The sequence below is a fragment of the Habropoda laboriosa genome, unplaced genomic scaffold (genome assembly GCF_001263275.1).
Source record: "Habropoda laboriosa isolate 0110345459 unplaced genomic scaffold, ASM126327v1 scaffold193, whole genome shotgun sequence".
NCBI classification, from domain to species: domain Eukaryota; kingdom Metazoa; phylum Arthropoda; class Insecta; order Hymenoptera; family Apidae; genus Habropoda; species Habropoda laboriosa.
The window spans coordinates 1,247,388-1,262,024 of record NW_017100342.1 but is presented as its reverse complement, the minus strand read 5'-3'; the positions used below and the strand labels follow the sequence as shown (position 1 = coordinate 1,262,024).

The 14,637-nt window shown below is 35.1% G+C and overlaps 1 protein-coding gene across 2 annotated transcripts in view; it reads right to left on the bottom strand.

Moving 5' to 3' along the window:
• Positions 1-14,637, bottom strand: part of LOC108574520 (centrosomin) — a 52,812-nt gene that overhangs the window by 36,833 nt on the left and 1,342 nt on the right. For both annotated transcript variants that reach the window (XM_017937132.1, XM_017937131.1), the window contains exon 2: positions 2,405-2,460. In XM_017937132.1, the coding sequence (XP_017792621.1) occupies positions 2,405-2,460 (56 nt within the window). The remainder of the gene's footprint in view (positions 1-2,404; positions 2,461-14,637) is intronic.

Genomic DNA, 14,637 nt, shown 5'->3' with positions numbered 1-14,637 from the left:
TAACTGATCGTTCCATTGTCAACCCCAATATCGGTGACCTCTCGTTTAAGCAATCAGTTAATCTCCAGAGATATCTGCATCTGACACGCCTATTCGACCCTGGTCTATAGGTAATAAATACAATCGACTCTTACGCAATGATCTGTCTTGATCATATAACCGTAAAATTATATCCGGTCCATTTTGATAATTGATAGGCCGCTTGGAAAAAATTTTAGCGAGTCATTGGTCGTTCAATCACGATGTTTATCTCAACGCATCATTTACTGCGATAAAAATGTCTGTCGTTTTCTATGGACTATTCGTTATTTTTATACTGCAACACTTTGGCAGCTTATATGATAGCACTTTTGGAACACTTGGATATTTGGTTTCCTTTTTTTTATTTAAAAGTGTTCAATTCGAGTTCTGAGGATTTGTTAACCCTTATACAGATAATCTATTTATGTAATGTGGACGGACAGTCGGAGTCTGTTGGAATATATGAGTATTGTTAAGCACTCGGGTACTAATTTCCGCGTACTTCGAATATTGCACTAGGTGCCGTTTAAAGATTGAATGTTTCGTTGTGAGTCTGACTGAATCCTTAAGATTCCCAATGTAACTGATGGTCTGTGTACTAACACTCTGTGGCCTTAAGCTAAGTCGGCCTTCTTATCGAGTCGTCCCTTCTCCAAATCTTCGAAAATTTGAAGAAGGGACGCGAAGGGAGGTTCTTAAAATTACTAAGTGACCAACCCCGTATCACCCCCTTCCATTGCGCCCGGAGCGGGGGTGACGAAGCTGGTCCTTGCTGGATGAAAATTTGACAACAAGGGGGGGAAAACGCGGCCAGGTCAACTCTGACTCTCCGACTCGTTCGGAAGGTCAGGTACCGAGAGGCCTCGGTAATTGCATCGGTTCCGAAGACCCTTTGGGGGTGACTTTATGATACCTTGCCTTACTGACTGAACAATAGCCTATTCTTTAATATTTGAGAAATTCTACGTGCCGCATGTTGGCTGCAGACCAGTCTGCTAAATTAAAAATAACGGTTTGCTGAACTAGAAATCACGTATCATAAAATCATCCCCTTGCTGTCCTAACAAGATTAACACACGGTTTTGGTAAACGGTGTAGTTTGTTTTTATTATAAATTTTGAAAAATACTCAGAACTTTTTGAAAACTTATTTACTGGGATTAAATTACTTACTTATTAATTAATAAGTAATTAAGTTGCTTACTCAATTAATGTCTGATTTAGTTACTCATATATTACATTTATTAGTGAAGTTACTTAATTAGTTACTTATTCAGGATTAAATTAACTATATGGACATAAAATATAATATACAGGGGGTCCCAAGTTTTAACGGCCAAACGTCATCAGTATATTCTATGGGTCGAAATAATAACAAAATGTTATACGAACATATGTATTTTTGAGCTTCGTTAAAAAGTTATGGCGGTAATACGAAATGAAGGAAACAATAGCAGACCATGGAATATACTGACAACATTTGGCCATTAAAACCTGGGACACCCTGTATAATGTACGCGGAGGTTTCTAGAAAAATACCTCATAGAGTCTGATGGACTCCTACTGTTTACTTACATACCTAAGCAAATTATTTAAATGTTTCCTTTGCTTCCGAAAAATCTTGAACACTTTTCACTTACAGGACTATAATTCAGTTGATACAAAAGAAGAATTCATAGAAGGAATTTTGGATTTCTCAAGTACTGTTCAAAATATTGTTAAAAACCTAGACGTGTGAGTCTATTAGATTCGCCTTGACCAGATAAGGGTTAATGGAAGGCTGTATTAAAAAATTACTCTGACATTTAACACCGCGTACATTTAGACTGAATTTGAATGCGGTAGATGGATAATGCAGTGGTCAAATTCACTCTACAGTAAGCACCGTGAAATAGAGTCTAGTTTAACTTACTATCTACCATTATTCACTTACGTGATCTATGCATTCGCAACCGGAACAGCGAAAATGGTCCGCAATTAATTTGAGAAAGTCGAGGAAGACATTTTCCCATCGTTTACAATTGCACCAATAATTAACTCATTATTCCTAGTTCTAATACTGTAAATGAATACTTTTAAGAAGACAGTTTGCACATTAAACAAATTCTTTTTTCCATTTAGGAATAAATTATTCTAATATATCGATTTATCAATCGTTTCATCCCCAGCAAAAGAATTATTGAAGAACTTGAAAATCTCGAGAGAAAAATGACCTTAAATAAACAATTTCTTTCTTCCACAACAAAATGTTTTTCGTGGTCTCTAAACGTCCATTTGGAACGATTTATTCTAACAAAAGTATAAGATTAAATAACGAAGGGAATTTAGTATTAACATGCTTCTTTGTAAAAATATGAAATATAAAATTGTGACCTCCTACTTACCAATCATTAATGGTAAAGTCTGACTCATTGTAATATCCTGCAGAGGCATATTTGTGCTGTAACACAGAAAAGAAAAGGAAAAATAAGAATAACGTTTAATCGCTGATAAGAATACATGATATAATACAAAATGAATCACTTTTCATTCTCTTGCCGGTTTCCTATCTACGTGTTACTGTTATAATTTTCTAAGCAAGGAAAACAACGCATATGGGGTAAATCTGGTATATAAGGAATATTAAGAACGTTACTATTATTATTTATTGCATCAAAGTAAAATTAATATATTTAAAATTTTAGGCTGTTTCACAAAAGGTGGCCAATATTCACCGAAAATTGGGTAAAAAAGAATATTTTAATTTCAAAATTTAAGTAGAATTGAATCTCTACCACTGGTGCATCTATCTCGCCCGGATTTACCCTAATCGTGATATCGTTTCGTAAGAATTGAAGAAGAAATTTGAAGAACAGATATCTTCTTTAGGTTTGCTCAAGACGATAATGACAGGACACGACTGAAGCTTAAAAGACAGTTTATTTTCGGAATAGGGCCGAAAATGGAGCGCAGGCACATGATGCCTCCTGATTCCACAGGAAATAGCCTCTACGAACTAGACTGAATTAGATGAAACTTTTAAAAAGGATCAAGATGAAGGCTACATTCTATTTTCAGAGCGACGATCGGAGAAGAGCAAAACATCGGTTTTAAGGACGAAGTTTGCGCATAGATAAAGGGTTAATCAGCCGAAATGGCGGCAATTTAAAGAATCTCAGTGGAACGCAGTCTCATTAATTTTAAGAGGTCTCGGAATTTCAACCGTTCGGATTATCTGGTTTGAATTGCCTTTAACACGTTGCTTTTTTATTAATTTTTCACATAATTTTACAACTGTATTTAACAATAGAAAATAATCATTGGGTAAAACAAGATTTCTGCACTTCAGCACCCAAAAAGCGTTGGATCTTAATTTTATACATACAATTCTGAGAGTGGTTAGATCTTACTTTTACCTGCCTTTACCTTCTTCACTTTGAGTTATTCTGTATATTTAAAAAATCTCATGTCGCAAATAGAATTAAGATTTTTTTTAAATTTTTTGTATATTTTTGCGCTCTGGGTCCTGTATAACATGAAATTCGTATAACACGGAATGCATTTCCCGCGTTATAGGAGATCCTACTGTATTTTGTCCCAGATTCAAATCCCATCGGACATTTTTTCTGTTCAGAAGAAAAATTGCATTCAATGTTACAATTATGAATATGTGAATTATTTCATGCAATTTTTCTTGAACTGTTCATTTACCTACTATTAATAAAACAGTTTCATGGTGAAAGTGAAAATATGTACATATAATTTGAAGTACCATACATAAACAATATTAGTTTTATTCCATAGCTACACACACTTCTATTACAAGTTTCATCGAATTGTATTGGATTGTATTGAGGTAAATTTCAAAACTGATCGAATGAATTTCGACGTCCTTTCTTACCCTCTAGCGGTAGGACAGTCCTTCGTTGCACTGATCGGTGGGATGTAAGAAACGATTCGTTGTAATTAAACGCGACCCAGATTATCATTGCAATTTTCATCATTCTAACGAACTGCGGCTTAACGTGATGTAAAACCGTTTGCACGACATGTCAGTGATTTATAGTCGCGGGCCACTTCAAACCGGGCAAAGAGCAATAAGGAAATGCAGAATTTCCAGAAAGGTTTAATTTAGATTTCATCCAAACGCTATTCCTGCAGGCCAGTGTTGAAATGTAAAATGAGTAATTAACGGATAACGCCCCTCCAACGGGGTTGTCGCGGATCTTAACAAGTTCTAAGAGTTCAGCTATTATTCGCGAGCACCGTGCAGTCTGGAAAATCTGACCTCGCCAACTTCGGGGACAGTTCGTGTTTAGAAACTCGCCTTAAGCGTTGGCGGTCTTGTTCAAATGCCGACGATATCATCATTTTAGTTTCGTTGACGTAGGGAAATGGTAGAAAAGTGAAGCTTGACTAATGTGATAATTTTAAGAGGACATCTATGGATTGACCAAAACAGTATCTAAGAATTCAGCAAAATATTTAGAAACAAGGCTCCAAAGGGCAATTACAAGTTAGTTTCTCGTTTACAAGCAAATAGTATCTGTTTATATTTAGATTCATTTGTTTAATTATTATTTTAAACTATTTAATTAAATAGTAAATCTTATGTTTCCAAATAAAATAACGTAAATATTATTTATTTACTACTTTCTCTGTAATACAATGCTAAATTAATTCTAACGAGGTGTCCGTTGACATTTTTTGACTGACAGTGCATTTCTAAAAGTGAAATTTTCACTCACAAAAAAAAAAGAAAACAAACCTCGCATGTTACAATGTAGCGGTACAAATTAACACGCGCATACGAAGTTAAAAATGACACGTAACCCTTAGACCATCACCAGAACGTGTCATTAGCGTGTTCTTCATCTTTCCATAGGCTAAAAAACGAGAGAGAGAGAGAGAGAAAATCAGAGAAAGAGACCAGTCATTTTTTTACCAGTCATTTTTTTTTAAGTCTATTTACAAGTCGCGGGTGCACGTAATCCCGTTCGCTCTGCGAACCATAGGCTCGAAGCTGTGTGTAACGGTGGCCATCCTCTTTTCCGCTGCACCCCAACATCCGACTCTGATATATTAAGCACAACCCCTTACGTCCGCGTAGAACTAATCCGGATCCAGACTTCTCGGAATCTTAGGACGCCTCAGAAGTCGCTCAGACTGGAACGAAGGCGGGCGGGGAGCAAACGGACCAAAGGGTGACACTGTGCTGATATTATTATTGGCCACTTTACGAGACAGGGTTGCTTTGCATAAAGGGAATCGCCAACAGTAACACCCACGCTCGGCCCCACGAAATGTCAATTAATTGGCACCAGCGGTGCTAAACTCGAAAGGAAATGGAAAGTTTTCCCTGGCCGCGGCCGATAAGTTTCAAGCTGACTTTGGACGGTGTGTACAGTTGGTGGAAGCGATATATTAGGTTGCTGAAACGACCGAGATATCAGCGAAACTTTCCACGTCCGTAGTTTTCATAAAAATGATATTTATTAATCAGTTTTACCATCGGAAAGCAAGATTGTTTATGCCTTTGTTAAATGAAAAATCTCATTTCTAGGTGCAAGGAGGTATTTGAAAACGTTCTTTGCTTCAGTTTCATTTTGAATTGTTGCTATAAAAAGTAATCAGTGAAATTCGATCTCTATTTATAGTTCGTGATCGTGATTATTCGTCTAATTGTTTCACTATTGAATGGTAGATGGTTTTGGTTAGCTTTGAGCTTTACTTTGCTTTGCTTTTGGTTAACTTCTAGATGTAAATTGATGTTATCTGGTAGCAAATTTAAAAACGCAATTCTGAAAACCTTGCGCAGTTGTGAAATCGATCGTTTCATATGCAACAACCTAATATATAGTTAGATTAAGAGTTACTCTTCTAAGATGAAAGAACAGAGACTAATTTTTGTGAGTAATAGGTAACTGACACTGCTTAATAATGTTACAGAAATTTTCTATTATTTTGACATCTGACTGATTTTACGACCTCGCTGTATTGCTTCCACCGACTATACTCGTGCTGCGTTCGGCGCTGACGAATGATTAAAAGAAACGTAATATAGGGCTGCAAAGAGAGGTAGCTTGAAGACGATGAGTCACTGTGACGATGGTCTTGAATTTTTCTACGACGTTGGCAAAATATTATTATGTTTGGTTTATTGATTGCTAGCAATGTAAAGTTTATTGACGCGTTCGATTGGTTGAAACATTGGAAACATTGTTTACTCAGAAAATGTGAGGACAATAAGGAGTTGGTAATTTTTAATTATTAATATTAAATTTGTTAACAAATACTTCACGAAAGGAATTGATTAAAGAATTTGTTAAGAGTGTAAAATTATCGCGAAGAACTTTTTTTTCATAATAAAGTGTTTGTAATTAAAATGCCACGCTTTGAAGTTGATATTTTAAGATTTAATGACACTATGCGGAAAAAGTTTATTGAAAGGATAAAAATAGTATTCCCTAACGCTTTCATACTTAATATCCCTTCTTTTTTTCACGTGCCTTGCTTATGAATAAACTCTTTGTTAGTAACAAAAGTAAGTCTTCAACGTGAAAGAAAATTAATTCACCTTAAGTTTTAGTAATTTTATGTTGTAACTGATATTAATTTTGGAAAATTATTTTTCATTTCCTTCCAACGTTACAACGATTTAATCGTTTTTAAATACAAATATTCGTTCACGTAAATAATATCCATTAGAAAATGAAGTCGTTACACTAGTACGTGACAAAAATTACAGAACTGATATGGATACCAATTACAAACAGATAAAACAATCTGTAGTGTGAGATTCGTTACATAATTCATAGAGCATTGCGTAATATGCAAACCTATGTTATTGTCACGTTTCGCGTGTAATAATCAATTCGGGACGTGTTAACGTAATGAAAAAAAAATATTTCTAAAATAATGACTACAATTTTTATTCTTGTTGTTATAATTTATTCTCCAATTGTAGATTACGATTCCTATGAAATGATTTTACTAAATCAGGGAAAACTGGATCGCTCTTTTTGACTATCAGTGTGCTATTAAAATATAATTTCCTATTCGCTAGCCGACACCGTACATATGCAATATTTCGAATCCATTGGCCTAATTTACGCGTTTAATGGGAATTTTTAATACGATACTTCGCACTTTTGGAACGTATACCGAGCATCTGGTTATATTGTCGAGTTCCAAGAAGAAACGATACGACTTGTCGCATATCTAAATTATTCTCTTATCGGACCCCGTTGGTAAGGAAGGAATGCGTTATATTAACAATCATTCGCTGAGCCTAAACAAAAGGATCAATTTTTTTGCACATCAAAGACTAAGTGTCTGTCATCGATTAGGGAGATCAGAAAAATGAAGAGAAAATTAGAGCTTTCGTTGCTGTAGGTTGTTCCATTTCCACGAATATAACAGCTCGTCCCAGAGCACCGATAATTGAGAAGATGGAGGAGAAAGCTCTTAGTATTTGGACCGATACCAGCTTAAAAAATTAAAGCTTCAAAAATTGACAACTATTCACGAGAAAATAAAGGATCTTGTCTTGGGTAATCTCACAGAAAGAATGAGTTTGGAGAAACATTGATACGGATGAGAAGAATTTTTATAAAATGCACAGAGTTGTCGTCAGCTGGCAAGATGGAGGGTAGTTGTGTAAGTAATCAATACTGGAGAGCAGATATGGTGGCATGGACCGAAACAGGAGCATATAGTACAACCTTTAATCGCTCGATGCGTTTCCTCTATAGAATTTCCAGGATTATCATTAATGCGTTATTTCTTCTGATTAATTCACCGTATTATACAGCAGAGTATAGATTATTCATTGAAATGCATTGAATTTACACGTATATGTGTACGAGAATATAACAATGACTTCGATTCAGTATTTTTTTCATAAATTTGTGAAAGAATGAGGGTACAAAGAATCTTTTGCAGTGAAGTATAAATATCTTTACTATTGTATGCACTCTCTTTCTGATATCTGCATTGCTCTGCAAATTAAACTGAATGCTGTGTGAAATATGTTTTCGTTCCATCTTGAATTAATGTAATTTTTAATTGATAACGCGTGATTATTAATTTTTAATTGATAAATTAATTCACGCATTGGAAAAAAAACTGTCGCTTTTTATTTTGACATTTACTGTCACTTTTTTTTTCAATCGTAAGGTTAGGTTTTCATCGTTCACAATAAGAGTAACCTGGTTTCGCGCATGGGACATGCCTAAGGCAGGGCTAGAACGTCCAAGCCCTCACTTATCCGCCAGAGTTTTTCTCCGTCTTAGCCTCGTCTACTGTTCCAGGCGAATTGCCTCATATACACGGTGACTTAATTAATTTCGAACACGCACGGCTAGCAACTGTGTTTTATAAAAATTGTTTTGCAGTTGTTTTGTACGAACTTGAAGTGTTTATTTAACATGCATGTTATTACTTTTAAAGGTTTTGCTGTTTTTCAAGGTAAGTTTAACACATTAAGAAACTAAAACGACTTGAATGATGTTTATAATATTCAAAGTACAAAAAAAGGATTTTAAAATAGATAACGTGATATCTCAAGGCAAATCATTTATTTTTTAATGAAAAATATGGAGTACTTATTCAAAATGTCAAAAATGGCTTCTTGAAACATGCACCGTTGTCGAGGTTGCAACTTTGTTTCCGGGAGTCGCTCCCGAAAATTGCACATTGTTGCAAACGCGTTCTGAGTTTGCAACTTTGTTGCCGACAGCCGCCCCCGAAAATTGCACATTGTTGCAAACGCGTTATCGGGTTTGCAACTTTGTTGTCGGAAGTCGCTCCCGAAAATTGCACATTGTTGCAAAGCGGCGCGTCGTGCAACAATGTGCAAATTTCGCGACAACAAAGTTGCAAACCCAGAACGCATTTGCAACATTGTGCAATTTTCGGGAGCGATTCCTATTAACAAAGTTGCAAACCCCAGAACGCGTTTGCAACATTGTGCAATTTTCGGGAGCGATTCCCGGCAACAAAGTTGCAAACCCAGAACGCGTTTGCAACAATGTGCAATTTTCGGGGGCGATTCCCGGCAACAAAGTTGCAAAAGGGAGACCGCGTTTGCAATTTTGTTGCCGGGGGGTCACTCCCGAAAATGCACATTGTTGCAAAACGGCGCGTCGTGCAACAATGTGCAAATTTTCGCGACAACAAAGGTGCAAACCCAGAACGCGTTTGCAACAATGTGCAATTTTCGGGAGCGACTTTCGGCAGCAAAGTTGCAAACCAAGAACGCGTTTGCAACAATGTGCAATTTTAGGGATCGACTCCCGGCAACAATGTTGCAAACTCGATAACACGTTTGCCACAGAAGTGCATTCGAAAATAATACGAGTTAACGATGTCACAAGCAAGAATGACGCTTGTAACAATGTTACATTCAAGCGTAGGGCTTGTAATAATGTTTGCGCTCGAAATAACGCTTTTAATAATGTTGCAACCAGAAATAGCGATTCCAACAATGTTTGCGTTCAAATATAACGCTTCAAGCAATGTTGCATTGAAAAGTAACGCGTACAACAATGTTTTGCATTCGAAATAGTGCTTCCATCGATGTTGCATTCGAGAATAGAGACTGCAACAATGTGTGCATTCAAGTTTCAAAGATGGACAGTGAAATAAAAGTATCTTGCTACTTAAAAATCACCGTTCAACGATATAAAAATTCTTTTCCTGCTACTGCAACCGTGTCCCACACCTCGATCAATTTGCAACCTCAACTCACACGAAACGTCATTATACATTCTCAACATATTTCTCCACCCCTATAAATAACCCCTCTATTAGATTTTGTATTTCAGAACACTTTGTTCAAAAACAGAACTCTTATACAGTTTATACGATACGCTTATAATTATTTTTCTTTTATACTTTAACCCTTGTGTGGGCAACCAAATTATTCACGGTTGTTACGAGCTTTAATATTTAAAATTGTTTGCATAAATTTTTATTTTGGAAACATATTAAAAATGTCCAAGAAGTGGGAATCTGGAGCGATTTTACGATATTTTCACAAAAATATAAAACACTGTTAGAGGAATATATAGAATAAAGAAAATTATAAGTGTATCATATAAACTACATAAAAGTTTCTGAATAAAGTGTTCTGAAATATAAAATCTAAGTCTAACAACCACTGCATACGTTTGTATAAAAAAGCTTTTGTTCAAATAACGAATAGCACTCCAATCTTTCGAACGACAGTGTACATATGTCTCATCACATTTTATTACACTTCACGTTTCTTTGAATCTTACATTACAATTTTGATTGAACTTCCCAGAACAGATGCATAAATCCCACAGAAGTACTAATCGAAATAATACGGCAATTCTTTCCGTTTATTTCGAGCAGCGCTATTGAAGGCGATAAGAATCAACGGATCACCTTGTGCTTCCATTGGAAGTAATACCATAAATCAAACTTTAACACGGTATCATCCTGTAAAGCACCGTGTTGAACGATATTAGAACGAGAGCGTTCACGATGACGTGCAAAGTTCCCTCAATTACCGGATCGTTAAACGTATTAACTTGCCCAGTTAAACAATTAGCTCGGTCCTGTCGAATGGAAACGTTGTTTATGGAACGATCCGGACCCGGCTAGCTGCCGTATTCTTATGCACTAGCAGCGAGTGGGTGTCCAGTGGGCGAAAGGGTTCATTAAAATTTTAATGGATGCATGCGACACTTAGTGAACGTATACGCATGTAGATCGATGCATTTTAGTCTCTGATGTGTCGCCATATTCGGTGCATACACGCTGTGTCATGAATAGTGATGGGTTCAAGTGCGCCGCAAGTAGCTTCGAACATCGATCGATCAGATTCAAACCATTTGTAAATATTTCGAAGAAAAGAAGAAATAGTGCTTCGAAGTAGACTTAAACCTAGACGCGACACATTCGAATCCTCTATGGTGTACTTGGAGAAATAAAAGTATTTCCAAGTAGAATCAAAGACTGGTGGAATAAATTCGCAACTTTATAAGCACCCAACCAGAAATTCTTCATTCTCTTAACCCTTTGAACTACTAATTTTCTAAAAAGTTCCTTTTCGTTTCTAAGAAAGAAAAATTGCGAAATGTAATACATATTTAAACTGGCAATTTAAAAATGCCGAGTGTGACTCCATATAGAAGTACTTGTGAATAAAGTTGATGTCGAGTCACACTCGACAAAGGAGTTCAAAGGGTTAAAATCATTTTTCTTGGCTACCGTTTTAAAACCTACTATTGTACTTTTCATGCAGAATCTAATTGTACGCTAATATTTCATATTTTCACATGTTTAATGAAACAGAAATAGTCTTTCTGCTACTCGTGATTAGTACATGTAAGAGGATCGATTTATTTTAATATCGAAGTACTTGTAACTAAATTTTTGAAACTTGCGAGTACTTGTTCTTTGTTGAATTCTTTCCAAGTACAACGAATGAACGTTATACTTTATGAATAGTATTCGAACCCTATGAAGTGAATCTTGGCTATTGGATTTGATTCAGATTTATACGTAGATATTGAACTTGACCCCCCATCACTAGTCATGAGTATCACAGAATGAATCGAAACACTTTTTATACTTCCCGGTGAATTTTTAAGAAGTCAGATTGTTAAGAATCGTATTAACCCTTTCACATGCAAATACAATGAAACTCGGTGCGTTCAAAAAATATTATTTAATATATCTCAACTTAACAACTATGTAATTTCCATAAAAAAAAAAAAAAAATTTACATTACTAAATATTACGAGACAATATTAATAACAAATAAAACAATACTTTAACAGCCCAGTTTAAAATATGAAACTTTTCGAAACATTCTGGTTTCTCTTTGCAGGATGCAACAGATTTTCAAATCCGATTTTCTCAAAAACTAAGTTTCGTGGGAACAAATTTTATTTCACATTTATTTTTGCATAAAGAATCACCTACTGTCCGCTTGTATTGTACTTTCGGCAGCACATATTCGCTCAGGAGAATTAAAAGTGTATGAAGTATTTTCTTAACTATTATTATGGTCAAATAACGATTATCTCTCCGTCGATATTTCAACTGAAAAAAGGACGAATCAATTTCGTAATAATGGAAACTATCAATGGCTTATTACAATTTGTGCTGAGGTAATGTTTGCACAGAGTAGTATAATGAAGATGACATATATAATCACAAGGTACGTTGACCTCCTACAATCTAATATTCAACAATGCTAGAATAAAGTACAATTGAACACAGCCCTATTAACTCATACGAGTAGTTTCCCCTTGATTAATCCCACATTGTATTTACCTTATGACTCGAAAAATTAACGCGCAACGAAGGAAATTTAGATTTATATGCAGCGTTTATTTGTAATTTGAACAAAATTTCACATTAATCTCGATAAAATTGGATTTATGTTAACAGGTAGGTTAATTAGAAAGGATTTGAACAAGGTGTAAATGTCGAGTCACAGGCTTTAATAGGATGTAATAAGTAAATAACGGATTTATTCGTCTCCAATACTTTGTCCTGACATAAATAGCCCGTTAAACAAACTATTAATCATTACGGTTTACTTATAACTCATTTCACGAACAAAACAACAAACTATCCGGTATTTGTACCCGGGAAACTGATACCAAGCCTTTGCAGTAGTTTTCCCATTTCGCTTCACATCAGCTAGCTGGACTAATAAGAACTAGCTAATAGAATACCCTGCAATAAATGCATAAATAATAGTTTGTAATATGTCATAGTAAATATTGTATAGCAGAGCTCTCTCAAGAAAATCCCTAACAATAAGACAGCAACTTTGATAGCAATTCTGAGCAACAGAATGTAATTAAAAATGTGTTGTTAACTTGATAGAGTTGAAAATGGGTATTTTATCATACTACATTTTAAAGAAAGAATTTTTATTAATTACTTAAAAAATTAATACTAAATTAAATTTATCTGCGGAAATTTATGTGAAATTAGAAATTATTTGATATCGAATCAGCAGTTTACTTTCACAATTGGGAAATTGTATTCGAATTCGAAAAATTCCGCCATAAAACGCGTTGCACACAGTTTGCAATAAAAAATTTCTATAAAGAAAATCATTTCAACGTTTTCTCAAAAATGAAAAATGCATTTTACATGTTTGACAATGTGTTTAGCTTAAAAACGTTGTGAACATTGTTTTGATCTCGTAGAATCCTCCCTCGAGTGGTACTCAAGGAGCCTGAAAAGCTCGTATACTGAGAGCTGTTCCCTCGTCCCTTTTGTATTAAATTTTAGATTTGATTCCGACGATTCGAGACACGTGTTATACATTGCTTGTATTTTTTTTAATTGCTATTTAATTACCCTTAACTATTAGGTTATTACAGCTAATTATATTTCTTTGGAAGAAAAAGATTGCTACCGGAGGTACTACAAATTAGTAGTAAGTGAAACGAAAGCTGGATCAACGGTGACACGTTGCACGTGAAATGCATTTAAAACAGGCAATGGTTTAATAAATATAAGGAAAAAGTAGCCTGTCTGAGAGAAAGCGTAGCAAAAGTTGTTGACGAGTTACGTGTTATGCATGAATAAATCATATTATTGTTGCACTTGTAAAAGCTTCTTAAATACACGTAAAAGTATTTAACGAAGTTCTTGCTTCGAAGAAAATTTAGAATACATAATTTAATCTGTGCCAGATAATTTTACATTTTCGTCTGCTTCGTTGTACTACTAACTACGTGTATTTAGATTCAAATATCCCACATTAGATATTGTCAAACAATTCAAACTGTTAGAAGCTTTGATCGGTGAATAGTGCATTCCTTTAACTAATTTTATAAAATATATTATACATTATATATACATTACATACATCTAATATATTACACATTCGTTATCGCATAAAACAGGCCGCCTAATTATCTTCTCTCTGCCTATGGTGGTACGAGACAATTTTTATACGCAATTTAAATGGTCACAAAGGGTGAATAAGATGGAAGAAAAATTTATTTACAAATACCACTTTTTTCTGTTTCTTTTTTTTACAGGAATGTATATATTTTGTTCTACTGTATGTTATAACAGACATTAATCATAATATGACCTTAGACTTAAAAATTTTCTTGTTATGTCTTGACTTGTTATGTCTTCCATCGACAAATTTTTCTTCTCTCTTATTCGCTCTCTGAAACCATTTAAATTACGCACAGACATTTTCTTGCACCGCCATAGCTGGAGGAGGTAATTAGGTAGCCTGTTTTACGTGAGCCACCCTGCGTAAATGCAATGGTTAAGCTGAAGAATAAAGGGTAGTTCGTTCCTTCCAAGTGTCTGCTAATATAAGACAAAAATTACGATAGAAATTCACTGAACACGTGAACTAATGGATTCACAATGAACGATTTGGTTAAGGTACAAAGCAAACGGTTGAAACTATACCTCGCTAGATGAATATTCCTGCTTGGAGAGCAACGAATCTCAGATTCGTAGAACTAAAAGGATGCACGAGGTGAAAGAAACTGCATTTAAAGACTTCTTTGATTTTCCTGCTCACAATGAAACATTTGATGGTGTTATTTGAAGCTGTCAAACCGAACCCCCCCTTCGTGCATCGATAAACTAACAGAGCAAGGTTTATCCG